At 43.8% G+C, this 25,062-nt stretch overlaps 1 protein-coding gene across 3 annotated transcripts in view; it reads right to left on the reverse strand.

Moving 5' to 3' along the window:
- Positions 1-2,145: 2,145 nt before the first annotated feature.
- The window catches only part of POLR3B (RNA polymerase III subunit B), a 130,774-nt gene continuing 107,857 nt past the window's right edge, over positions 2,146-25,062 (reverse strand). For all 3 annotated transcript variants that reach the window (XM_019489314.2, XM_014608300.3, XM_059726433.1), the window contains 5 exons: positions 24,901-25,004; positions 21,584-21,750; positions 19,167-19,280; positions 10,084-10,257; positions 2,146-2,689 (listed from right to left, as the gene is read on the reverse strand). In XM_019489314.2, the coding sequence (XP_019344859.1) occupies positions 2,560-2,689; positions 10,084-10,257; positions 19,167-19,280; positions 21,584-21,750; positions 24,901-25,004 (689 nt within the window). In that variant the 3' untranslated portion in view covers positions 2,146-2,559. The remainder of the gene's footprint in view (positions 2,690-10,083; positions 10,258-19,166; positions 19,281-21,583; positions 21,751-24,900; positions 25,005-25,062) is intronic.

Here is a 25,062-nt window from a genome sequence, read left to right on the forward strand (position 1 = left end):
TGGAGGGCCACAGCCCCTATCCCCCACAGGGCCCCAGCCCCCCTGCCCAGGGTCCCAGGCACCCTGGAAGGCACCCCCCACAGGGTCCCAGCTCCACCCTGAAGGGCCCCCGCCCTTCCACCCAGGGCCTATAACTAACCTTTAACAGCACCAGCGGGGGGACCATGCATTGAGCGCAGGCAGGTCCTGCTGGCTCTGGGGCTGCTCCTGCTGCCCAGCTGGGCTGGTCTCCTGGCAGCAGGACCTGGTGCGGCATGAGGGAACCGTGTGCCAGGCCCAGCCATGTCCTGGGGCCCCTTTGCAGCCCAGCCAGACTGGGCCCACGATGACAGAACCTGGAACGGCGCGTGGTCCCCACGTGCAGGGCCCAGCCAGGTCCTACTGCCCTTGGGGCTGCTCTGCCGGGCAGCAGGGGTAGGGGGATGTCCCCAGGGCTGCGGGGGGTGAGGACTTGGCCCAGATCCCTTCAGTTCGCTAGTGCGGCTTTGCACCAGAGCGGGTCGCATGGCTCCAGGAGGCGCGCACAGGAACTGCGCCTCCCGGAGCCCTGTGACCCCCTCTGGTGCAAAGCCGGACTAGCAAGCCACATGGGGCTGGGCCAGGTCCTCACTCCCCCACAGGCACAGGGGGCAGAGGAGGAAGCCAGACCTGGGGCCCAGCTCACGGTGACAAGACCCGGCTCAGCACGCAGTACCTGCATGCTGCGCCGCCCAGCCGGACCCTTCCTATAGCAGCAGGACCTGGCCCGGCATGCGGGGACTGCGCCGAGCAGAGCCAGGTCCTGCTGGCCCTGGCGCTGTTTGTGCCACCCAGCTGCCAGGTGGCACGAGCAGCCCCAGGGCTGGCAGGACCCAGCTCGGTCCATGCAGTCCCTGCGTGCCGGGCTGGGCCAAGCAGCATGAGCAGTGCATGGCTCGTGCTGCCTGGCCTGGCCCGGTGTGCAGGGACCATGTGAAGCCGGGCCGGGTCCTGCAGACCCTGGGGCTGCTAGTGCCTGGCTTGGCCTGGCATGCAGGGACCACACGGAGCCAAGCTGTGTCCTGCCAGCCCTGGGGCTGTTCGTGCCGCCCAGCAGCTGGGTGGCATGAACAGCCCCAGGGCCGGCAGGACCTGGCTCAGCTCCACGTGGTCCCCCACGCTGGGCTGGGTCCTGCTGCTATAGGAAGGGCCCAGCCCGGTGGCAGGACCCAGCACAGCACACAGGGACCGTGTGCCGTGCCAGGTCTCGTCACCATCAGCCGGGCCCCAGGGCCGGCTCCCAACTCTGCCCCACTGTGCCTGCAGGGGGGTAAGGACCTGGCCCAGCCCCATGAGGCTCGCTAGTCCGGCTTTGCACCGGAGCAGGTCACAGGGCTCCTGGAGGCACAGCTCCTGTGCGTGCCTCCTGGAGCTGTGCGGCCCGCTCTGGTGCAAAGCTGGACTAGCGAGCTGCAGGGATCTGGGCCAGGTCCTCACCCCCCCCCCCCCACATTCCCCTGACACCCCTCACCCACCCACACCCATGAAACATGCCCCCCCCCAAAAAAACTTACCTTGGACAGTGCTGGGGGCAGCAGGAACACCAGAGACACTCTGGCCAAAACCAGAGCATCTCTTTTGGAGGACTGGCTCGCAAGGCACGGTCTTGAATTGTGCCTTGCTCCACTCTATTGAGGAGCATTTTTTTTTTTAGATCCCTGGATATCCAGGGGTCTAATTTTGTCCTCGTGCTGTAAACTTGCAGCAAGCTCAGGGAACTTTTTTTCGTTCCCGCACATGCCTCTTGCCCCGCCTCAAAGAGGCACATGCGCACTCGTCTGGACGTGCCAAATAGAATCAAATATTTGACTTTATAAGCTAGATTCTGCTAAGACACCACCTCTCAAAATTAACTGGAAGTGGAGTATGCCCAACTGAAAGTAGATTTTGGCCTTGTGTGTGTGCACACCTCAGACCTTTCTCTTTAGTTGCTTTTCTTTGTTCTCTCATGAAAAGACTCAGTTCTTCAGAACTGCCAACTCCAGTTCTTTAGTCATGCTGAACTGTTGGATGTTTGTAGCAAAATGTTTCAGCAACAATGATACTTTAGAAATTTTGTACTTAAAAACATTTAGCACAGCAGATTTGAGAATGTTAACACTAGCTCATCAAAACAGACTCATACAGTATATTTGAAAATTTTTATTCCTCATTCACATCCCACCAATCCAGAAAATAAAACTAACCATTTCAGCACGAGGCAGTGACTTCTGCCTAGTATATTTTTTGGCCTTACCCCAGCAAAGCACCTGCATAACTGAGCATGCAACTCTCATTCTTGAAAGGTATGCAGGCGCTTTGCTGGGGCAGGGCCATATTACAGTTGCTGCACACCTTATTCAGAGCTGGTTAAGTCTTCACCGATTGCTCTTTGTGCTCTCAGCGTGGTCTTTGCACCCAAATTAAAACAGGAGTGGGTGAGAAACGATGTAGTCAAATATTTCTTCTACTCCCTTGGTTTCAAGAGTCACTTGTGTTCAGAAACATTTCTTCCAGTTATATATATGGGTCTTCATTTTGTGTTAATTTTTTTGGACTTGCTCATTCATTGTATTTGGCCAATTTTAGCCTGGGTATAATGTTCATGGATTGAAGCTCTTGGAATAACAGTTTACAGGCGTATGGTATGCGCAGGGATGACACGTGGCATGAGGACTTGCAGTAATGGCACCTAAGGATAAAGACAAAATATAAAAATCAGTATTGGTTTATAAACAAACACATTCATAAGATGTTGTCAAGTGGATCTTCTGTCCGGATGCATTTAAAACACTGAGCGCTGTGACAACTTTAAGCCCTTGAATGGTTCTATTGGTGTCAACGGGATTACTCGGGTGCTAAAGAGCTAAGCCTGTGTTCTGTTGGATCAGGACCAGAATGCTCAGTACCCTGCAGGAAAAAGTCCTATGTAACCCTTGCACACTGAAGTACCAACACTCAAGAAACAATAGTACATTAAAACAGGAATAAAACTCACATTTCTAAAAAGTGGAACAGAAATTATTCAGTTTGTTCCACACAATTTTCAAACATGGATAAGATGCAAAAAGGAAAAACCTCCAAGCATTAGTTTTTTACATATGTGACTTATTCTGCATTACCAAAGCATCCCAAATCCATTCATGCTGATATTCCTATGATGTGCATTTTTTCTCAAGCACCCCAGAACAAGCAAGCAGCCAAAGCAGTGTAGACTGCAATTGTGATGGCAGGCTAGTGAAATGGCATTTAAATAATCCCTTTATTAGTCACTCTGATAATGGGATCTGAGAATTTTGGGAGCCATGCTTTCTCTTTTGTTTGATACATACAGTGTAATACATTTGCGTAGCTAGCATTTTGAACTGTTATAAGCATGAAAATAGTACCCTTCTCTCAACAGCTTTCCCAGTATCAGATAATTCATCATTCCATGTTCTATCCTGCTCCAAATGGAAGCAAGAACCAACATTAAAACTTAGCATTTACTTTTACTATAAACACTGAACCACCATACAGAATTAAAGACTTCTGCAAAAACAATCACTTTCCCATTTCCTTCGGCTTCCATGTTGTTTCTTTCTTCTACTATTTAATCACATTAAGCAAGCAAATCGCTCGGAAGAAACTGGATGATTTAGGATTTTGGTATTGGGCTCTCCAGTTTTTCATCCTCTGGGGTTTAGGTTCAAATTCTGACCTGCCTCAGCTCATTAGATCTTAGAAGCTCTTCATTTGATGATGGTTTAGCAAAATTCTTATTGATTTCAGCATTATGGAACAACCCTATAAGCAATATTCACATTCGCAAGTCAATGCTTAGTCACTAGGGCTCAACTGTGCCATCAGTGGGCCTCCTCCAAAACCCAATGACATTGAGGCCAGGACCAATGAGAAAAACTGAAGTTCTGACAGTGACCTCATTGGGAACTAGATCACACCTTTGGTTCCAAGAGCCAAAGTCTGCCAAACCTGTCTTGCAAACTGAGTTACTCTTCCATTCTTGAATTATCTATACCAAATACTGATGATGTTTGTGACCTGCTGGTTTTTTTTTTGTTTTTTTTTGTAATGAAAATCACAGCTCCCTCACTGTCACATACTCTATAGTTTACCAAGGACATACTCTGCCACTGGACCACACACAACCTTACTTACAATATCCCAATTCAGGAAGAAGCAGCTTGATTTGGAAACTGAATGAATGCAAGCTTTTTGGAACTAGCCAAATTCACTAATAAGATACAATACCAAAAACTCTTTCCTGAGACTTACTGTCCTAATTGAGCCACTACTATTACATCATTGGATTGGTGAGGCCAATGCTCTTTTAAAGAAAATGGAGCTCAGCTATTGCTGTAGTTAAACCAGATGGTGCTTTTATTTTTGAGACAAAGTTGTGAGAACAATGACCATTTTCTGATACTGAGATAGCAACAGTTGGTCACACAGAATGGCAGCAGTCACATATCTCCCCATGCCATATCCACATGACTATTCTGCTCCTGCCCAGTCCAGAATCAGGGCCAGAGGAGCTACAGCTATGAAATGGGGTTCAAGTGAGGCAAGAGAACACGGTCTTTTTTGGAATGACATGGAAGAGGCACCTTACAGCTTAGAATGGGAACGACAAGCTGAGACTAACATGGCATCTCACAGAGTAGCATGGGGATGTGTTATGGTTGGCCATGTATCTGTGTTTACCAAGCAGTACAATCTCTGTAAATACTAGATGGAAAATGTACAGATTTAGAGATGGGCAGTACATGAACACAGGATACAAATACTTACATAGCCAATTTCAGCCTGTTTGCGAATAGACAGCTCTTTAGTACAATGGGAATTAGTCACTTACACCAAGCTTAAATTGGTACATTGATAAACATCTTTAGCTGTAAATTTTCACATACTCTGAATGTGTTATTTTAACACCATTCCCAACATTTTATGGTCTCCTAGGGGTCTTGAAAACCTTCAGCTTAAAGAACAAACCTGGCTCATTGGAACAGTCATTGGTCCCACTGGGATCACACGCAACAGTAAGACTGCTAATATTTGGTACTGAATTAATAACCCACAGTAAGTGTTTTATTCTCTTTCAATCTTTGCTGGGAATTCAGAGCTGCAATGGTTTGTAGAAGCAATGAACCACCCACAGAGGACAACAGAATATTACTTCCCTGAAGAAATGAATTATGCAAGTGAAACACCCTAGGCAAGTTTTGTGTCTCAGAGCAACATTCTACCTTGAAGACGAGGATTTTTGTGGGTGAGTTTTTTCTGTCTGGTACCTGAAAGCTTGTCTAAATCTTTCCTAACCATGTAGTTGGTCCAATAAAAGAAATCACCCATTAAAATCCTTGCCTCTTTCATATTTCCTAGAACATCATGGCTACATCATCACTCCAAACATTACCATTATCTTGAACCCTTCTCCCTCTCCTCAATCTATGACTACTGTCCTTAGCATTATCTACAGAACAATGTGTTGTTGCTACAAGCTTTCCTATAGCAATGCCTTCGTAATGTCTGCACCACTGACAAAGGCCAGTTCAGAAGGTCTGAATCCCTCTAATTACTTGGTTTCCATTATGATGCTCATTATAGGGCCACATACTCTCGCCACTGAAGGATACAGCGGATCGCTTAATTGAAACTACCCGCTATTGATTACTTCCCTCAGACTACTTTTCACAGAATTAGATTGCCTTGAACACCTCTTCCTCTCTGTGAGAAATTTCACCCTGTACAAAAGTGCCAAAAAACTTTGTTACAAAAGGTAAATAGAAAGATTTTGATACCTGAACAAAACCCTTAGTTTCATTAAACTGTTTTTTCACATACATAGTAACAAGAGATCTGTTAACTATTTTTTGAAGCATTAAAAAGGTTTCCACTAGTTTTTCCAGTCCCTAAAAGCTCAAATGCCCTCAAGAACTCCTATACAGCCATCACGTTTGCCAAACAGCAAAGGTTACATCTGCATATGTAGATTTCTATTCAGTACTTTAAAGAAGTAGGAAGAAGTTGCTTGTTGAGAAATAAAGGCACTACATTCAGAACAACATATCCTTGCTGCGTAGCAAGGTCTTAGGCCTGGAAAATGAACTCTGGTTCCATGCTCAGCAGGTCACAGCATATACCACTGTTCACCAATGTGCCCCAAATATTATTTGTTATTTGGATACTTTCCATATGACAAGTTCCTAGGGCACATTTGGAAATCAAGCAGACAGGGATGCCTAGCTACACAGCCACCTCCATGTGCAGCCAGAATTGAAGATGTAAAAGATGAGACAATGCTAAGATGGTCTTCTAAGGCCTGACAGCTTCAGGGCTGAGTTGCATGACTAAAAGGTCGCAAAAGCACAACCAGAAAAACAGTTTAAATAACATTGAGTGTGAGAAATATCAACCAACTGTATGGTGCTGTGGAAGGCCAGGTTTGCTGTGGCTGGGCAGTGCTGATGTTATCTACTACAAGTATTGTGGTAGCTTCAGAAGGGTGAATAGGCTGCCCCTGTTAAGCACATACATGCAGGTACAAAAAATGGGATTCTGAATGTCCCCAAAATACTGATCTAACCAAAACAAAAACAGCAGACAGTGCCTGAAAAAGAAATAAGCAAGTCACTGAGGGAGATGCACAGCTGGCTTTGTGCCCCTTAAGGTTACATGCTTGTTTAGCAGCTTCAGTCCTCTGTCCGTCTACCTAAGCTCCTCCTTCAGAGGGTACCAGCAGACAAAATAACGTGTTCTCTAGTTTTGGATATAACAGCTCAGGAAAGAAAACACTGACAACGAGACAAAAAAAGACGTCTTCTCTTACACACACACTCCCATACTAGCAAGTCTTACTTTTAATTTTCCTACCTCATCCGTAATCTATTATGAAAGAAACAGGCAAACAAACTTCACAGATGCCTAGCAAAGATGTATTTCTGGTAACCTGAATCCAGTATAACAAAAAGGCAGAATAGAAAAATAAGGCAACTGGAATTAATAGTTCGCAAGATCAGAAGTGCTCTGTTCTGAAGAGTTTGGCATCTAATTCCAAATGTACAGTACTGGAGGAGGGAGGGGGAAAGAAGAGAAATGGTGTTGATGTCTGTAGGATAACACTTGTGTTTGGCTGGAATCCAGGAGGTGTAAGACAGTAACATCATAAACCAAACTGGGAGAAAAAAATTGTAAAGAACAAGACAGTTGGTTAGAATCAGACTGACAGAGGCAGAGCTCAGATAGTCGTCACACAAGATGCAGCAACACAGGGGAGACTCCACAGCTACAGAACTACTGAAGATAAGCGCTGTTCACCTCTCTCTCATTCCTCCACTTCTGGTCTAGTCTGTAAGATTCCACGTTAAAATGGTAAAGCTTTAAGTCTTCAAGGAAGTTAATACCAGGTTAGCTAGAGATTATTTAGTGATGTATGTCAGGTATCAACAGAATCAGATACATGGACACAGTCAGTAAAACAGCCATGGTAAATTATTCATTTGTAGTACAGATGATATATGCAATCAGGTCTTTGTCTGCAGTCTTGCATCCAGTCGATAAGCCTGTTTTGTCTGGCTAAAGTTTAGACTTGGAGGATTTTCTAGCAGAAGCTGGAAGATCTCCAGAGAAGTAGGTAATCTCCCTGTGCCAAACACAGGGGAGAGTCCAATTCTCCTTTAAATGATTTCTGTCCTGCAAAGACATAATCCGTCAGCTTTACAGGCACCACAAAGACTTGAGTAAGAACTTGAGCCAGCAGGACTCTTTAGTCAGTGTGAGAGCATTTGCTTTTTTATAAAAACAAAAACAAACAAAGACACACACACACACACACACACACACTCATATCAAGCTAGATGGATCTCTCTCTAGCACCCAAACAGTAAGATGAAGAATCTGATGTTCCCAATCAGAAAGCAAGTAGCTCCCATTCTTTTAAATGGAAATCACTTTTTATCCAAGGGAATCTGTTCTTCAGCCTGGAATTTTTAATAATAGTACAGTTCTGTCTGGCATGCTTCATTTTACAGGGGCAGTCATTCCTGGGTCTTGGAATTGAGTTCTGTAAGAAAATGTCGCTCAGACTCATTTCAAGTCTGTCCCCTGGCAATGGCAAGCATATATCAGTAGGGGACCAAAGTACTATCAACTCCTCCAAAAGCATTGTGTTGCATTAAACTGGTACAAGCTAGGAAGAGGGAGACAAAATATTTTCTGCTCCTACTATTGAATAGGAACATATGCTGTACTTAGAAAAAACAAACATGGACTGAGTGAGTTGGTAACGTGTATTCCTCCACAAGCTGGTGGCACATGGAAAAATGACTGAAGAATCCAGCAGGACCTTTCTTCTATATCTTTGAAGGAAGTGAAATATTTGTGAATAAACTGAAGGGCTGTTGCATGTTAAAGAAAAATGGCTGGAAACTGTCAGATTTGGAAGCAACTTATTTTGAAAAGAAAAGCCTTATTTTATATCTTGTTCTCAGACAAGTGACACCTATGTAACTGGAGGTGCAATAGCAGGGCCAGGATTCCAGAAACGTACTGAGGAAGTCTGCTGCTCCTGGGAATGGACAGTAGGCCTTAGGGTTAGAGGGCACTGGGGAAGTAACTAGTTCAGAGAGACATACATTTTGCTACTTTGGCCTTCTGCCTAACACAACTTACCACCTCTCTACTCTGGGGTTTGTCAAAGAAGCTAGAATACAAGGCATAAAAAGAGCCTCCACAGCTAGGAACTCAAATGGGAGGGTGTGTGTATTTCATAACTTGCAAAAAAAAAAAAAGCCCAGTGAGGTGGTAACCAAAAAAAAGTGATTTTACTACACAAGAGGCAGAACATGAAAGGATATAAATACATTTCTCTATATAAGTAACAGCCCTCCAGAAAAAATATGCATCCCTACTTTAGAAATACATAACATCATGAGATCGTTTAGAGCAGTAGTGCCCAACCTTCTGGTCTCAGGGCTGGTTGAGTGGCATGGGCCCAGCCCACAGATCCTGCACACACAGTCAGCATGCCAGCCTGACCCCAGAGTGACTCAATGAGCTGGTGCCACTGCAGACTGGTGATCGAGCCTGCAGGGCCATGTCATCCTGTCTGTGCGGCTCCTTACAGGTCCAGAAATTTGGCAGTTAACACTGCCACCAGTCCCCTACTACCAACTTTCTGGACCCCTGGGGAGACTTGAGGGGCAGATGAGACAGCCCTATGGGTGGAGGTTGAGCCTTACTGGTCTAGAGATAGTCTGCAGAACAGTAGAAGCTTCCCTTCACTACTCTGCTAATGATTTGGACAGCTAAGCCCCGATATACCCACAAAATCAAACCCGTTTAACTAAGGTGCATTTTAAATCCATTTAGTTAACGATCAGTTCACCTCTGTGCAAGGATACAATCTACTTTAAACAGTCTTGCAATTAACTGCTGCTAAGCCAATCAACTTAACACATTAAAATGGATTTAAGAGACTCTCCAGAGTAGAGCAGTTGTGACAACTGAACTAAATCAGTTTTGTTAGATTGGCATGCAGACAGTGTGTAGATAAGCTGTTAGAGCATCCATGTCCAACCTTGGCCTGCCTTGTTGAAATAGCCAACCCAGGTGGCAATTAGGATGGCAATTTTGGGACATGGATATTTATCTAGTCTGAAAAAACAGATTATGAAGGCCAGATTTTTGTCCTGACTTGAACCTTCTGAATCTCTATCTCACTTAGGAAAGAATTTAGCCCTGCACTTGTAAGGCTTTGTATCCTGGTATCAATCTTTTGAGCCTTGTGAGTAACAGTTTTAGACCTATGCTGTCATTGATTCAGATTAATTAGCATATACAGAACTGTTAACTATTGCCTACAAAGCAGTTTAAAAAGACAAAAAGGACTACAGCACATGCAATGCATTGTCCTGTAGATGTATTCACTGTGGGCTAGTCAGTTTGTTTTGCCCAATTTAAGGTTCAACAACTTTGTTTTACATGGATGGATAGAACATGGAGGGGGAGCAGGGAAGGGGGAAGATGAGGATGGGACCCACGAATAGAAAGCCATTAAAAAAAAAAAAAAAAAAAAAGTCAACTTACCAGCCAGAGTATCCCAGCAAGCCACACTGCCCACAGACATCTACCTCAAAGGCATCACTTGAAATCATCAGTCTCTCCAACAAAAGCATGCTGGCTCCATAACCTATCAAGCAATCTCGTTCCATTTCTCCAAGACGCAAACCTCCATCTCGGGATCGACCTTCAGTGGGCTGCCTTTGAAACGAGCAGTTTAAAGAAAAGAGTAAATATTTCTGGAACATGCATCCTCATTTTTTTTTTAGGAACATGTTCCCTAAACAACAATACCGATGAACTTCTTTATGAACTATGAGTCTAGGTCTAGAACTAATCCTGCAAGCCTTTGTTATTCATTAAATTAGTTTTTGTTCATGTGAGAGTAATCTGCAGTAGTCACTACAGTAAGGATTGCAAGGATGGAGCTATTCTTCTTTATTACACATAAAATGGTTGAATAAATGCCCAAACCTGAATTCTTCATTACCGGAGGACACAAGCCATTCCTAGTAACTATGTAACCTTTTTCTGAACTTTGCATTCATGAACTGCATCCAAGCTTTTATCCAGACAGATGAAACAGAAGTCACGATATTTATTGAATTCTCCAAATGTTCTCAACTTGTTTTCCAGCTATGAAGTTTTTTCTCTAGACTCCATTAACACTTGTAATCTCATTTTACATGTGCCAAAATTACTGCAAAAAATGTGGAGTTGAAAAGAACATAATATTTTTTTAAACAAAATTTACTTTTTAAAATGAATTTATGTTCACTTTAAACATTTACTCCACAACAAGAGCACCTCATCTTCAGGTACTCCTAAGCACACTACAAAAGGCCAATTATACAAAGTTAATACTCCAGAAATCCCCTTTTGCCTAACCATTTCATATAAATTATACTACAGTAGCTAAAAACTATGAACTCTCAGGATAGTCTCAGCCTCACTCAGAAAAGAGAAACGTTTTATAACATACCCAAGGAGTCCCTAGGTTGAGATTCTGCCAGGAAAATGTTAGACCAGCATGTGTCTGAGTGTGTCCAACATTATTAATCTTAAAATATATTTTAAAATGCAACTTATACATAGCTTGCTTTTTTTATACATTTGCCAATGAATAGACTAATCAGTGTCAATTATGTCAACACCTGTAATTTTAATCACAAGCCTTACAATTTCAGTGTTTTGTTTAAAAGACACAGTTCCTGAGACAAAAGATGGGAAATCTCAGGTTTTGACAGACAGGAGTCCTTAAGGTTGCAAAGAAACACTTGAAAATGTCTCTTAAGTGCAATGTAGAGCAGGTGCAGGTGAGGAGGAGGAAGAGGAAGTGATGGTGGTCCAGATTCAAGATTACTGCATGTTTTGGCTTGGTAACACTTGGCACAGTGCAAAAATATTTGGGTTGTCATATAGAAACTCTAAATTCACTGCCTCAAATCATGACAGTACCCCTTTAATTAAGAGAGCCTGGACTTGACTTTATGTCAGTTGCCTTAAAAAAAGTCATGGATGAATCTCCCTCCACTGCAAGGTAGATATTGACCTACCAGTTTTTCATCTGTCAATATTATGTATTTTGTCCTTTATAAATTTGGTACTGTTAGCTGAAGGCAGTTGCTAGATTGTGCCACTAGAAGCATTTCAAAGTAAAAGCTCTTTAAAGATTCAAACTGTCCACTGAAATCACAGAAGTCTTTCAATTCATTTCAGGGAACTATAGATCAGGCTCTATAAGATGCACAGGAATGAGAAGAATTGTTTAAACTTGGTTCTAAGACACAGGCTTAACTCACTCATGAAGCAGGATATCTGGCTGTTTTGCATCATTGGAGCAGCATAAAGCAACCAGAGTGAGTATACTTGTGAATCTGGCCACAACTTGTGTGTTCATAAATTTGTGTTACTTTGGGTCTACAGATTTTGGGTCCAAAAAAGAATTTTAAAAAGGTCTGATTATCCTGCTTTAAAGCTATGAAATATTAACCCAATTAGCAGACAGAAAGCATGTCAAAGTTTTAATTGTACTTTGGGGGGGGGAGGGAAGAGTCTCTCTCTCCTCCTTTTACTCTGCCCATATTGAGAATTTAGTTAATCTGTTTGCAATTCAAATTTGTCTTTTCATTCATGTAACCTGTTTTACTTTTTCCTTGTTGGAACAATGAATAGAATGTGTTTACATCCTGGTTTAACTTCCTAGTTCTCCCCCACACAGATTAAGTTTGATCCTGTAGAGGACAGAACTTGTCTAGCAAAGCTCTGGGGGTGTAGGTGAATTTTCAGAAGCATCTATGCACCTACCCCCCAGGCAGCAGCACCACTGAGGGGCAACAATCAGGGATGCTGCCTTGGGCACCGCCTTTGGGGAGTGGTGGGGACAAGGTCAGTCACCACTACAATGTGTACTGCTGTGATCCACCCCGTGGTAGGTTGGTGCTGCCCCATGTGTGAAGCTGTCCTGCTACAACTCTGCAGCTGGAAGCTCAAGTGGTTTTGAAAATACCACTAGGTGTTCATTTTTTCAAAATCTGACCCCAATTCCCATTTCATTTAAGGTAAGAATGAGATCCCTGGAAAAACTATGCATACACAAAAACATATGCAAAAAAGGTGAAATGGTGTGGTCTGTAAAGACACAGGAAAAAATTTAAAGCCCCCCCAAAGTCCCTTTTTCAAAAGTAACTTCAGTCTGAATCCTTTCTAAAATGAGCGTACCAGCAGTTGGGCTGGGACTTTCTGAAGTTTTTAAGTGACTTGGAAGCCTGAGTCAACAGGACTCATTTTTCTCACTCTCAGATAGTTTTGAAAATCTCTCACATGTATGATATTACTTTATCTTTTGAAATTGAAAGCTGGAGAAGATTGAGCTCAGCGTTGTTTAACTATTACTGTTATTACTTATGCCCGTTTGGAAGAAGCGCCGAGCAGCTCCAAAAGTCTTTGACCAAAACACTGAGCTTTAAAGGTCAGGTACAGACATTAAGTTTTTACTAGAGACCCACCAAATCCATGAGCCCTGGCGGCCGATTACACAGCTGTAACATGGCCAGGGCCCCCGACTTCACAGCCGTATCATGGCTGGGGTTGCCATTTTGTAGGTGAAGCAAAGTGGCCCCCCCACACCTCTGATTGGCTGAGGGGCCACCTGCCAATGCACACTCCCTCCCACACACGGTTGGCCCCAGTTAGCGGGCTGAGGAGTAAACCAAGAGGCAGGCAGCTGACCAGCTCCTGGACTGAGCTGACATCAGGGGCTCAATCTCCAATTTGCTCTGCTCCAGCTGTCATCCCTCCTGCCCTGCCCCACTTCAGGAGAAGGGGACTTTTGGCAGGCTTCAGAAGATGGGCAGTCTGCCCTTTCTTCCTCTTCGTTCCCTTCCCCCTTCCCTTGCCCTTCTAGTAGACAGCTTTTTGCCGGCTCTTTGCTGACTTTTTGAACGTAGCCAGTTTCCTGAATTTTTTCATGTGGAACCAGCTATTTCACAGAAGACTGCCAATTACACAACTTCCACAAAATCATGTATTTGGTCCCTAATTTTTACTGATATAAGTGATCAAAAAACAAGTGATCAAATACTTGTAACAAAACAGAAGTTTGGCATACATAGATTGGTTTAAAAATGCCAGAAACTGGTCCAAGATTTCCTGCCCCCTACCATGGGGCAAATGGGTGCTCTATCTGCTACTGATCTAAACTACGTAACTTAGATCGATTCCGCCTCTGACTTTTTGAATGTCTGTACTTAGCCTATGTCACAGGATATCAGCCAAGAAACCTTCAGTCTCTCAGACGGAAAAAGGAGAGAGAGAAAACACCTGATGCTCCAGGGTCTGACCAGTATTATTCATCTATTTCCTTACAATGCACCATGAAACTGGCATAATTTGATTAATCCAAAACACAACCCTGATAGAGCAGCCATTTTGTAAGGAGAAAACATAACCAGCAGAACGGCCAATGTTGTAATGACTTCAAGAAAGAGGAAACAGTTTACCCAAAATACTGCCCTAACAGAGTCAAATGTCTTGGCAACATCATTCTATCTCCCCTTCTTCAGTGCTGGCTCTGACATTTATTTGGAGCCTTCATTACCCTGCAAGCAGAGACCAACAAACACCCATAGATTTTGCCTGAGAGAAAATGACTAGCATGAGGGGCGCATTGCCTGCGCTTCTAAAAAGACTTTGCCTTCATGCACCAGCTGCAGGCAAGGCCTGTTTATTCTGTCATTCTGCACGGACATTCTGTTCCCCGAGACAATGCTTTCTGGGTGCATCTACACGTGAATTTACATGAGCCTAAACTTAATGCCCCTTAGTCTAAGTTTAGGCGCATGTCTACATGTGCATTCCTTAAGGAGCCTTAACATGGCTTGCTGGGCAAATGCGTTTGCAGCCTGCCCTGGGCAGCACCCTGGACAGCCCCCTGCAGCCTGCCCTGGGCAGCACCCTGGACAGCCCCTCGAAGCCTGCTGCAGCATAGCCGGGCAGTGCAGCCCAGTGCTGGAAGAGGGGGGTAAGATCCTTCAGTCCCCCCTGGACATTACTGGCCCAAGCCCTGGTACTAACCCCCTCCCCAGCATCGGTCGAGAGCAGACCGGAGCCAGCCTGCGGGGCCCCACACTGCTGCTGGGCACCGCCAAGAGCAAGCAGCAGTGGGTGCTGTTCTCCAAGGCGCAGATGTTGGAGCAGGAGTGGCAGTTCCGGCAGTAGTGGTACCTGTTGGTGTGGTGACTGATGACTATGCGTAAGGACACAATGCCTGCAATGAAGCACAGTTCTTCTACTCGCAACAACACAGGGAGCATGTGAAGCTGTTACTCCTCTCCGGCCTGCCTACACGTGCCGGGGCTTGGGTTGTTTTGCTTTTTTGTGCCCCTATGTACATTCATTAGTCAGCACATCAACAGGTACTGCTGCTACTGGAACTGTTGCTCCAGCTCCAGCATCTGCGCCTTGGGGAACACCGCCCACTGTTTCTTGTCTTGGCAGCAGCAGCACGGGGCCCTGCGGTTTCAGCTCTGGCCCGCTCAGTCAACATACATAACGTTAGGGTGCCTTAAGGCATCTACATGTGCCTTAAGGTGCCTTAAAGATTCATGCTTAAATTTGATACTGCATAAAGCAATTAGCCTAAAGTCATCATTTTTAGTGCGCCCTAAAAATGGCAAAAGTGCCTTAAATCGGCACTATAGACGTGCCCTCTGAAACTGAAAAATATTATCCAACAGAAGAGAAAGGGCCATATTTGGGGCCAATGATTTTACTTTTCTGGTAGAGTGAAAGTATTTATAAAGATTATCTTTATTGCAACCTGTTTTCTCAAGGGCTGGGCCAGGATGGTGGAATGATTTCCCGTATGAACCAAGGGCCTACATAAACCTTGCCAATTTCCACTCTAAGTGCAAGACACCTTTTCCAGCTTTTTTTTGCTGTATTTCTAAATTACAAAAGAATCAAAACAAAAATATTTTAGTGGACACACTTCTCCCTTGGAGGAAGATAAAAACATACATGATGTTGGTCACATACTTAAAGCATGTTAGAAGACTCGCATATTACATTGGAGAAGGTGATATAAGGAAGGAACTATGCAGAATAGAATTGCTGATGAAGTTCAGAGGCAGAAGCAAGGGAAGAAAAATATTAGACTCTAATCTGAGTGAGAGTGTATATGTATATACATACATACATACAAACAAACAGACAGATTTTAAGTTAAGTAACTTGGGGGAGGGAGGAAGGGAAACGGGAAGGAGGGAATAAGTCTGGGTATCATGGACAACTAAATGAAAACATCTGTGTAATGCACAATATGCACCCCAGGGAATTATGCGTGGAAAAATTCCAAATTATGCAAAATTATTATTTTTTTTTTAAATTTCATCTTACATTCTTAATATCTGTGCCAAAAACCCCACCTAGGTGGATGTGGGTTTTGTGGGTGGGTGTAGGCCCCCCTGCCACTCGTCTGTCCTCCCCCATGGTGCACAGCTCCCACTGCCAGCAGCAGCAGCAGGCAATGGGCCCTCACGGTGCTCATGGATGCAGCAGGCAAAGCCCCCTGGTAGCACATGGCTTCTGGGGGCTGCACATGGTGGCACAGAGTCGGCCTGGGCTGGCCTGCTGGCCTGCGCTTTCAGGCCACACCAGGCTGGCTTTTTACCAGTACTTGAGGCTCACTGCATTGGAGGCAGTAGCCATGTGCCACTGGTCTGGGTGGGCTCTGTACCTCTACATGGGGTTTCCAGCACTCCATCAGCAAGCCCCATGTGGAGGCTCAGATCTGGCCTAGCCCAGCCCCATGGTACATGGCTCCTGCCTGCAGTGCTGTAAGCTTCATGTGCTAGCACAGAGCCAACCTGGTTTTGTTTGAAGGCATGCACCAGTGGGCTGGGCCAGGCAGACTCTGTGCTGCCATGTATATCCTGTCCCGAGGGCCTGCCTCCTTCTGCTGCCACTGGCCTGGGCTGTGCAATTTGGGAGGTGGGGAAGAGATGGATGTGTGGCGGGGGGCCCACACTCACCCACAACCATCACACCTACCCACCCCTCCTGCAGGCAGGAGCTCCCCTCCCCACTCACCAGCTGTCCAGTTACGCACCACTGCGCTTGGTGCTCCCACATGGAGCTCCCAGTTGGAGTGCTGAGAGCCCCACAGAGGTGGAGGCACAGAGCCTGCCCAGATTAAATTATGCAAAATTATGCAATTATGCTGGGTCATACTTTTATGCATAACATTGTGCAGGCATATAATTGCGTAATTCCCCAGAGTGTAACAATATAAGAAATTCACAACCAATACTGAAGATCATGGGGCTGTATGGGATGCCTATAAAGCCCCGTTGTTTAACCTGGAGAAACTTTATGACACGTGTTTATAAGCAGGTTGCCTAGCCTGCTGGTTTCTACAGGTGGGCTTTGCTCCCCGAGTTCCTGAGCTATTCCTTCCAAGTAAAGTAGTCTTTAACCAGAGGCCAAATGAACAACTACCAAACCCTTCTGCCCTATTCTGGGCACTAGGAAAGGAGGAGCCCTTTGGCTTTGGCCCTTGCACAACAGCCTGGCCCCTCCCTGGAGCAAGCCTGTCCTGTTCACAACTTGTATCCAGCTTGCAACCTGTTCCCTCACCGTTTGCTCCTTTTCTGCTCTTTCCCTTGGTGTTTTAAGCTCCCAGTGGGACACTTCATTATCCTAAAGCCCCCCAGCTGGGCTTCCTCAACAGGCTTGACTGTTCCCTCTTAAAAGGGCCAGACCAACCTGTTATAGGGATGTTAGAAGAGAAGGAATCCCAGCTTGATTCTGATTCCAGGTGAAGCAGTGAGAAAGACTGTTTCTTTTTGTAAATGACAAACATAACATTTGTGATGGGAAAATGCTGATGGGAACTGTCGGCAATAACCAGTGAATCCTCCAAAGGAAAGTTGTTTTTGCAGGGCTATTTTTCAGAGTAAAGTTTAAGTCCATTCTCATCATGAAGTTAGCAAATGGAAGAATGGAACATGGAAGCCTGCAGAACTTGCTCATTTAGCAGAGATGATGGTAATGACAGAAGCTGAATTGGAGGTGCTGAGGGAGGAGGGGAGTCTAAGATGGGGCATAGGAGAGCTGCATCCATGTCTGCCACATAATACCTACTGATGGGAATTTCCTCTAGGAATTTGTCTAGTACCCTCTTGAACTAGGTTAAACTACTAGCCTCCACAAAACTGAGTGGAAATGAGTTCTGCAATTTAATTATATGCTATTCGTTTTAAAACTGCTACCTAATAATGTCGTTGCATGTCTCCTAGTTCTAGTATTATGAGATCATACCCATCTACTTCCTGTACATTATTTATTATTTTGCAAACCTTTATCATGCTTCTTTCCTAAGCTGAATAGTCCTAGCCCATTTAGTCTCTCCTTACAGAAAAGCCTGTCCATGCCCCTTATCAACCATGTTGCCCTTCTCTGTACTTTTTTAGTTCTCCTATATCCTTCTTAAGGGGGGGAGAATGTGTGTGGGTGTGTCCATGGGTGTGGAGGTGGGATGGGCAAAACTGCATGCAGTATTGAAGATGTGGGAAGATCACAGATTTATAAAGGGGTATAACGATATTTTCTACATTGCTTACAATTCACTTCTTTTTAAGTCCTAACATTTTCTGTGCCATTTTGACTGCTGCTGAACACCAAACTGAAGTTTCTAGCAAGCTGTTCACAATAATTCAAAGATCTCCTTGTAATGTGGTAACTGTTAACATAGAGTCCATTATCATGCATATATATATTTGGGGTTATTATTTTCCCCAGGTTACACACTTCCCACCTTACATATATCAATACTGGTATGCAAAAATTTCAGTAATACTATTTTCATAGCTAAAGTGTGTGGACAAAGAGCTGTGTCCAGCACCATGCAAGACAAAAAAAACCCCAAAACAACAACAACAACTCGAGCAGTTAGATCGTTAGTTGAGAACACAGCTGGCTGTTCAAGTTGGCTGGCAGAGGGATTACTGAGGTTTTGTTTTGTTTTTTTGTTTTTTTACATGCAATGCACTTTGGAATATACTACACACCTTGCTTTTGAAAGGCAAAAAGAAGCAAAAAAGATCTTTCTTTGTAGTAACCGAGTAGCAGCAGGTAGGGAGCTAAGCCTGCTCATATTCTGCTCCCTCTGAACTACCACAATTTCCATGGGAGGATTCATGTTAACTGCTGCAAGTTTTCTCCTCCTCCTGCTCTCTGGCTTTGTAAAACTACTACTAAGTAAGAAAAAGTCTTAATATGATGATGATGGATAACCTTAGAGGTCTAGATACTACAGCATATTTTAGTACACTAAAAATATGAACCGTTGATTCACAAGATTCATTTCTCAAATGCAAAACAAATGGGTTAGCAGCAGAAGAACCTCACCTCTTAGTTGTACAAGGTACCCACTGAATGTTCAAAGTAACTTCCTCCTATCATAAGATGCCACAGGTTTTTTGATGCTTAGCTAAATGCTAAACATTAAAAGTTATATACTGTGAAGCAGAATTTATCTTCTATGTTGTTAATAGGCAGGTAAGCATTTTTCTGACTACACAGCAAGCACCGTGCACACTTAACTCTACCTGGTAAGGACAGCTCTGGGTCCTCGAGCTCTGGCATGCATCTTATCCAACACCATGTGCTTTAGTTTCTGATAATATACAGGACCAAAATAGATATAGGCTTCCAATGGTTCTCTAAAGGAATAGAAAATAAATCACAAATCTTGGTTACTCATTTTTACCCCTAGACACAATCTACTAAACAGGAACATTAGCAAGGCAATCTGGAACAATCCAGGCATCATAAGCCACAAAAAAAGCATTTGGACTTTCAGGCTTATTTCAATAAGAGGCATGAACAAACTTCAAGGCTAGGGACAGAAGTTACACTAACTGGTTTAAGTGATTGGAAACTGGTTGAAACTTGTCTCAGAACTGAAGTTCAGTGCACATAAACCATTTTCAATAAGGCTGAAAATGGTTTAAGATAAACCTGCACGTACATGTAGTATCACACTTAACTGACTTAGGTTAAACACATTTATGGAACTTCTGTCCCAAATCCCTTCCTGATTCAAGTTAACACAGTTTCTCAGCATCCCAGGATGCTTTGCAGCCCTGGGCTGCGCTGTCTGCTCCCACAGAACAAGGCTGGCCCCACCCCCAGCAGTCACAGAGCTGAAGTACTCGGCTCCCTAGCCGCTTCCTGCCTGGGCCTGTCAGTCCAGTGGGACAGGGGGAAAGGGAATGGATGCCCAGGCCCCCTTAGTCCCAGGCTATAGAACAGGGGGAGGAAAGGGCCCTGCGGTGGGGGCTTTTTGTTCCCACCCTTGCAGCCCAGCAAGCCAGGCAGAGATCAGCTCAGCCCCACCCTCTCTCCAGCCTCCACCTTCTAGAGGACGGGAACATATCCCTTCCCACTCCCACCTGGAACTCACTCTACCAGCTGGGGTCAGATGGGGGAGAGGGGAGGAGAAGCCCCAACCCAGGAGCTTCTCGTCTGCTCCTCCACAGCTCGAGCCAGGCTGGGATCACCTCAGCCTTGCCCCTTCCCCAGACCAGCTCCAAGCTGCACGGAGATGAAAAGCTCTGAGGTGGGTGCTTTTCCCCCACACCAGGCAGACCCCATGGCAGAAATGCATGCAAGTGTCAAACAACAGATTAGTGGACTATAGCATCACAATTCTTATTTAAGAGACTCATTTTCAATATATTTTACAATGTTACTCTCTGCAAGGAAAGTGACATTGCAGACGATAACAAAACATACAAACCTGAAAGTCTTCATACCCTTATGTAAATCTGTATTATGACATTTGCTACCCCAAGCAGGTCAGTCCTTAAAATTTTATTTCTATCATATTTTTCTGCTCTAGCAGCACATCTCACTTATACAAAATATTGCCAGCTCTTAACTAAACAGAGTACTCCAAATCCAAGTTAAGAGGGAATATTAAAGCAAAAGTTGGCTTATTTTCCCTAGAAAATAATTATTAGTCATCAAGGCACTGTTCTCAAAACTATAGAAGCTATTAACAAAAGGTGTTTACATGCTAGTAAGAATTTCAATATTTAGGAAAGATCATATAGAACTCAGGGAATAAGGAGCAAAAGAGGGAATTTAAATCATATTTATTTAATCAAAAAAACTTAATCAACATATGGAATCAGTTAGAGAGCAAGGCAACTAGAAGTAGAGTGTGGATGTATTCAAGAATCACCTAAGTCTGTTTTTGGAGGAGGAAGGGGGATTGGAAGGAATAATAAAAATCAGGAAGGTGGGATTAAGATACATTTTAGAAGGGCAGGCATGTGGGACCATATGGCCTTTTCCTGTTTCTGAAGTATCTCATATTCTTTGAACTCCAGAGCTCCGAAGACAGTCTGATCAACACAGCAGGAATTTAACAGATTTAGGCTATTATGCCAGACTGAATCACTGTATAACCAGCTAAACAAGCAGGCAAAAACTACGGCCAAGAAACAGACACCTGCCTCCAATTCCGTATTTTACAGTATTATTGTAGTTAATGTGATAATGCAAATCTTGTTCAACAAAAACATAACAACGGCTGCCAACCCCCCCCCCAAAAACATAGAAAGTTACTTAGAACCCTGTGCAAGGAAAACTTGATTTTGCATTAATTTCTTGCAGATCTAAAGTTTAACTGCTTTGTCTTGTGTGTCAACAACCATTCATGCTAAAGTCATGCATGCATTGGTAAAATGAAAATCTGAAGTATTTGATGTTTAAAAGGTAAAATGTAAGAACAATGGAAAAAAAAATCCCATTGTTCACGTACTTCACTTCATGTCAGAGACATACTTGTTCTTCAACAGAGGCATAAGAAAATCTTTCAGTTGTGACCCAACAGGATGTTCTTTTCCCACTCCTACACCTACACCTATGTAAGGATACAGATTTTAGCCACATCGATCTACAGGCAAAGATATTCAGAACTTTTGGCAGAAGTGATATTTTTGAAGCAGATTCTTACCCAGTGATACCAGACGTTACGTAGTCCTTCCCTAGGTAGTTATAACCATAACGAATGAGATCTTCACATACATCCTTAACTTTACTGCCTCCAAAAGCTGTTCCATAGTGAAATCTGCCATCTAGGACGCCAGCCTTCCCAGCCAACAGTTCAATTAATTTTCCCACCTGCGCAATGGAAAGCAAGAATTAGCAAGAGGAGTACTTTCTTGATGCATGTCTCACCCATCAACCCCTTCCTTATATTTTAAGCGTTATCATCTTAATACAAAACTGCCAGCTCACTGTCACGTGGTAAGGAACACTTGCTATATTGCTATCTGAAAGTTTTATTACTCATATTTAGTCAGATGAGCATGACCCACAATCTAGCCTCACTCCTAGACAACTGAGGTTGGAGTGCTCGGCATGAGGAGTGGGAGCAGAAGGAAGCAAGCTAACGGGGAAAAATGGGAGAGGAAAACAAACAAAAGGGAAAAGGCCCAAATAAAGCACAAAATCATGGCCTGGTTGGTATGGCAGTAGAGCACTTATGGAGTGCAATCTATTCACTTACATCCCTATACCACCAACCCACATCATGAATAGGAACAGGCTCTGCATAGAATATATCCCCAATACCCTACGCAGGTAGACAGAGGCTTGGCTCTGTCCCCACAATGCTCAGTGACATAACTACCCTGGCTGGTTGTTATAGGCACGGTTTAGTTGTTCCTTGAAGCAAGAGAGACAGGGAGAGAAATTACCACTTTGAAGTCTGTCTCTCTGGGCTGCACCTTACGCTGGCCAGGGTTTAATCTCACAATCTAGTCCAGCTGCGGGCAAAATGGCAGATCCAACCAGCAGCTGGACTCTATTTCCCAGCAGCCCTTGCCTGCATGGCTGGGGCCGGTCTCCATGGAGACTCTAGTTGCAGCTAGGCTGTGATAGTGCAAGGCTTAGGTTGCCATAGAAACCAAACCAAAAACCAAACCAACAAAAAACCCAACTGAAAATGGATTAAAAGTTTGAAAAATATTGGAGTGGAAAAGCTATGCCTTGGCAAAAATCCTCTCCCTTCAATGTCATGATGTAAACTAAATATGAAGTGGGGAAAAACAAAATGGGGGACAATATTAAGATTGTCTATTACAGGAAGCTTACTTTCTAAATCAGGATCATGGGAAAGTAGGGCTGAAAAGGATCTAGTCAGCCCCCTGCTCAAGGCAAGATCAGCCCTTAAGTAGCCATCCTGGTCCGTCTAACCTGCTTCTGAAAATGTCTAGGGATGGGGAGTCCCTAACTTTGAGGCAGCCTGTTCCAATGCTTGCCCACCCATGTGGTCAGAATATTCTTCCTAATCTCCAACCCAAATTTCCTTTCCTGTAATCTGAAGTTATGGCTTGTAGCTCTGCCTTCTACACCCACAGAGAAAAGCCCATCTCCATCCTCTATAATCACCCTTCCGGTATTTGAAGACTAATCAAATCCCCCCTCAGTCTTCTCATCTCCAGACTAAGTAATCCTAGTTCTTTCAGCCTTTTCTCATGTTTCCCAGGCTCCTAATCATTTTTGTTGCTCTCTGCTGGACTATTTCCAATCTGGTCAAAACTTTCTTGAAGTGTTCCTCAAAACTGAACACAGTGCTCCAGGCGAGGCCTCACCAATGCCTAATAGATCAGACAGATTACTTCCCTTGATTTGCGAGAGATACTCCCTGCTAATACAACCTAGTATGCTGTTAGCTTTTTTGGCAACAAGAACACTCTGTTGGATCATATTCAATTTATGATCTAATGCAACCTCCAGGGTCCTTCTCTGCAGTAATGTAGCTCACCTAATCATTCCCCAGTCTGTATCTGTGCATGCAATTATTCTGTCCCAAGTGCAGAATACTTCACTCGTCCTTGTTGAATTTAATCTTACTGGTTTCAGACCACTTCTCCAGTTTTCCAGGCCATTCTGGATCCTAGCCCTACCCTCCAGAGTGTCTGCAACTCCACCCAATTTGTCGTCATCCACAAATTTGCTAAGTGTGCCTTCAGTTACATCCTCCAAAGCATAAATGAAGATGTTAAAACAGTACTGAAACTAGGGCAGGCCTCTGGGGTATACACACTCAATACCTCCTCCCAACTAGGCATTGAGCCACTGATGACTTCTCGTTGAGCATAATGATCTAACCAATTATGTATCTACCTTATAATGTTTTCATTATGTCTCTATTTCCTTAGCTTATTAATGAGAATGTTGTGGGAGATAGTGTCAAAAGTCTTGCTAAAAACCAAGGACCAATTGCATCCACGGTTCTTTCCCATTCACAAAGCCTGTCACCCTATCATAAAAGGAAATCAACTTGGTCAGGCAAGATATATTGTTTCATGTTGGTTCAAGTACTTCTTGCCAATGAAAAAAACAATGCATCTGACGTTTTCCCCAAGATCTTCTCCCAAAATTCACAAGCATGCACATTTTTTTCTTCTCATGCTGTAATGCATAGAATCTGAATCTAAAAGGGATAGTCTGTTTTCATTTTTTGTGAAGCTATTCAGTGAAAACAATTCATTTTGTAAAATTAGTCCAATACAGCACTAGACTTTAATTATTCAACTTTTTTTCCAACCTGTGAACTTGTGCCAACAGCTCCATGTGCAGAAGCACTTAGATTTGATTAAAGTTATTTCACCTGACTCTCAGTTACTCACCTATCAAGAAGAGACTTAAAAGAATTCATGAATGCAATTCTGGAAATATTTAACAGCAGCAAAAGTTCTGACAGATTAGTTAAAAAGTACTCAAATTTTCATATGAAAAAACCTGATGGCTATTTTTATCATCTTTATACACAATTTAATTGTGCCCTGATCTCTTCTGAAACATCTTGATTAGTGGCCACAAGAGAGAATCAGTTTCTTCACCTGGATTGAAAAAAGCTGACGGTGGGGATGGATAGGCAGCGTTAAAACAATGTGAAGGAGATGATAGTCTCTCTCGCATCTGACTGCAACACTTTGTTCTGCTTTCCCACCTGCCTATGATGCATCATCTTATAATGCCATATGCAAAGATTGTGTCCTGTTTACATTAGGTACTTTGATATATTCAAAACCGAGCACCCAAAAAAAAAAAAAATCTCAGGACAGCAAATACATGAAATGAGGGTAAAACCACACATTGTATATCATTCTGTACTTTTCCATCAGTTAAAGACCTTGTTTACTTTATTTATTTCACTTCATTTTCTATTTTTGGGGGATAGGGAGAGAGAAGAGGGTTTTTCCCTGCCTCCCCCGTGCCCCACAACACAATGTAATATGTATGTAATGTAATACAACTGACCGTCATACGCGATGGGAAGCCATGAGGATTCATTATGATATCAGGACAAATTCCTGTATCGCAAAATGGCATGTCTTCCTGAGGAACAATCAGCCCACACACCCCTAAAGGAGAGTTAAAAAGAAATGTCAATTCACAAAAACAAAGCACCATAGGGACAGT

The sequence above is a fragment of the Alligator mississippiensis genome, chromosome 4 (assembly GCF_030867095.1).
Source record: "Alligator mississippiensis isolate rAllMis1 chromosome 4, rAllMis1, whole genome shotgun sequence".
In the NCBI taxonomy this organism is placed as follows: domain Eukaryota; kingdom Metazoa; phylum Chordata; order Crocodylia; family Alligatoridae; genus Alligator; species Alligator mississippiensis.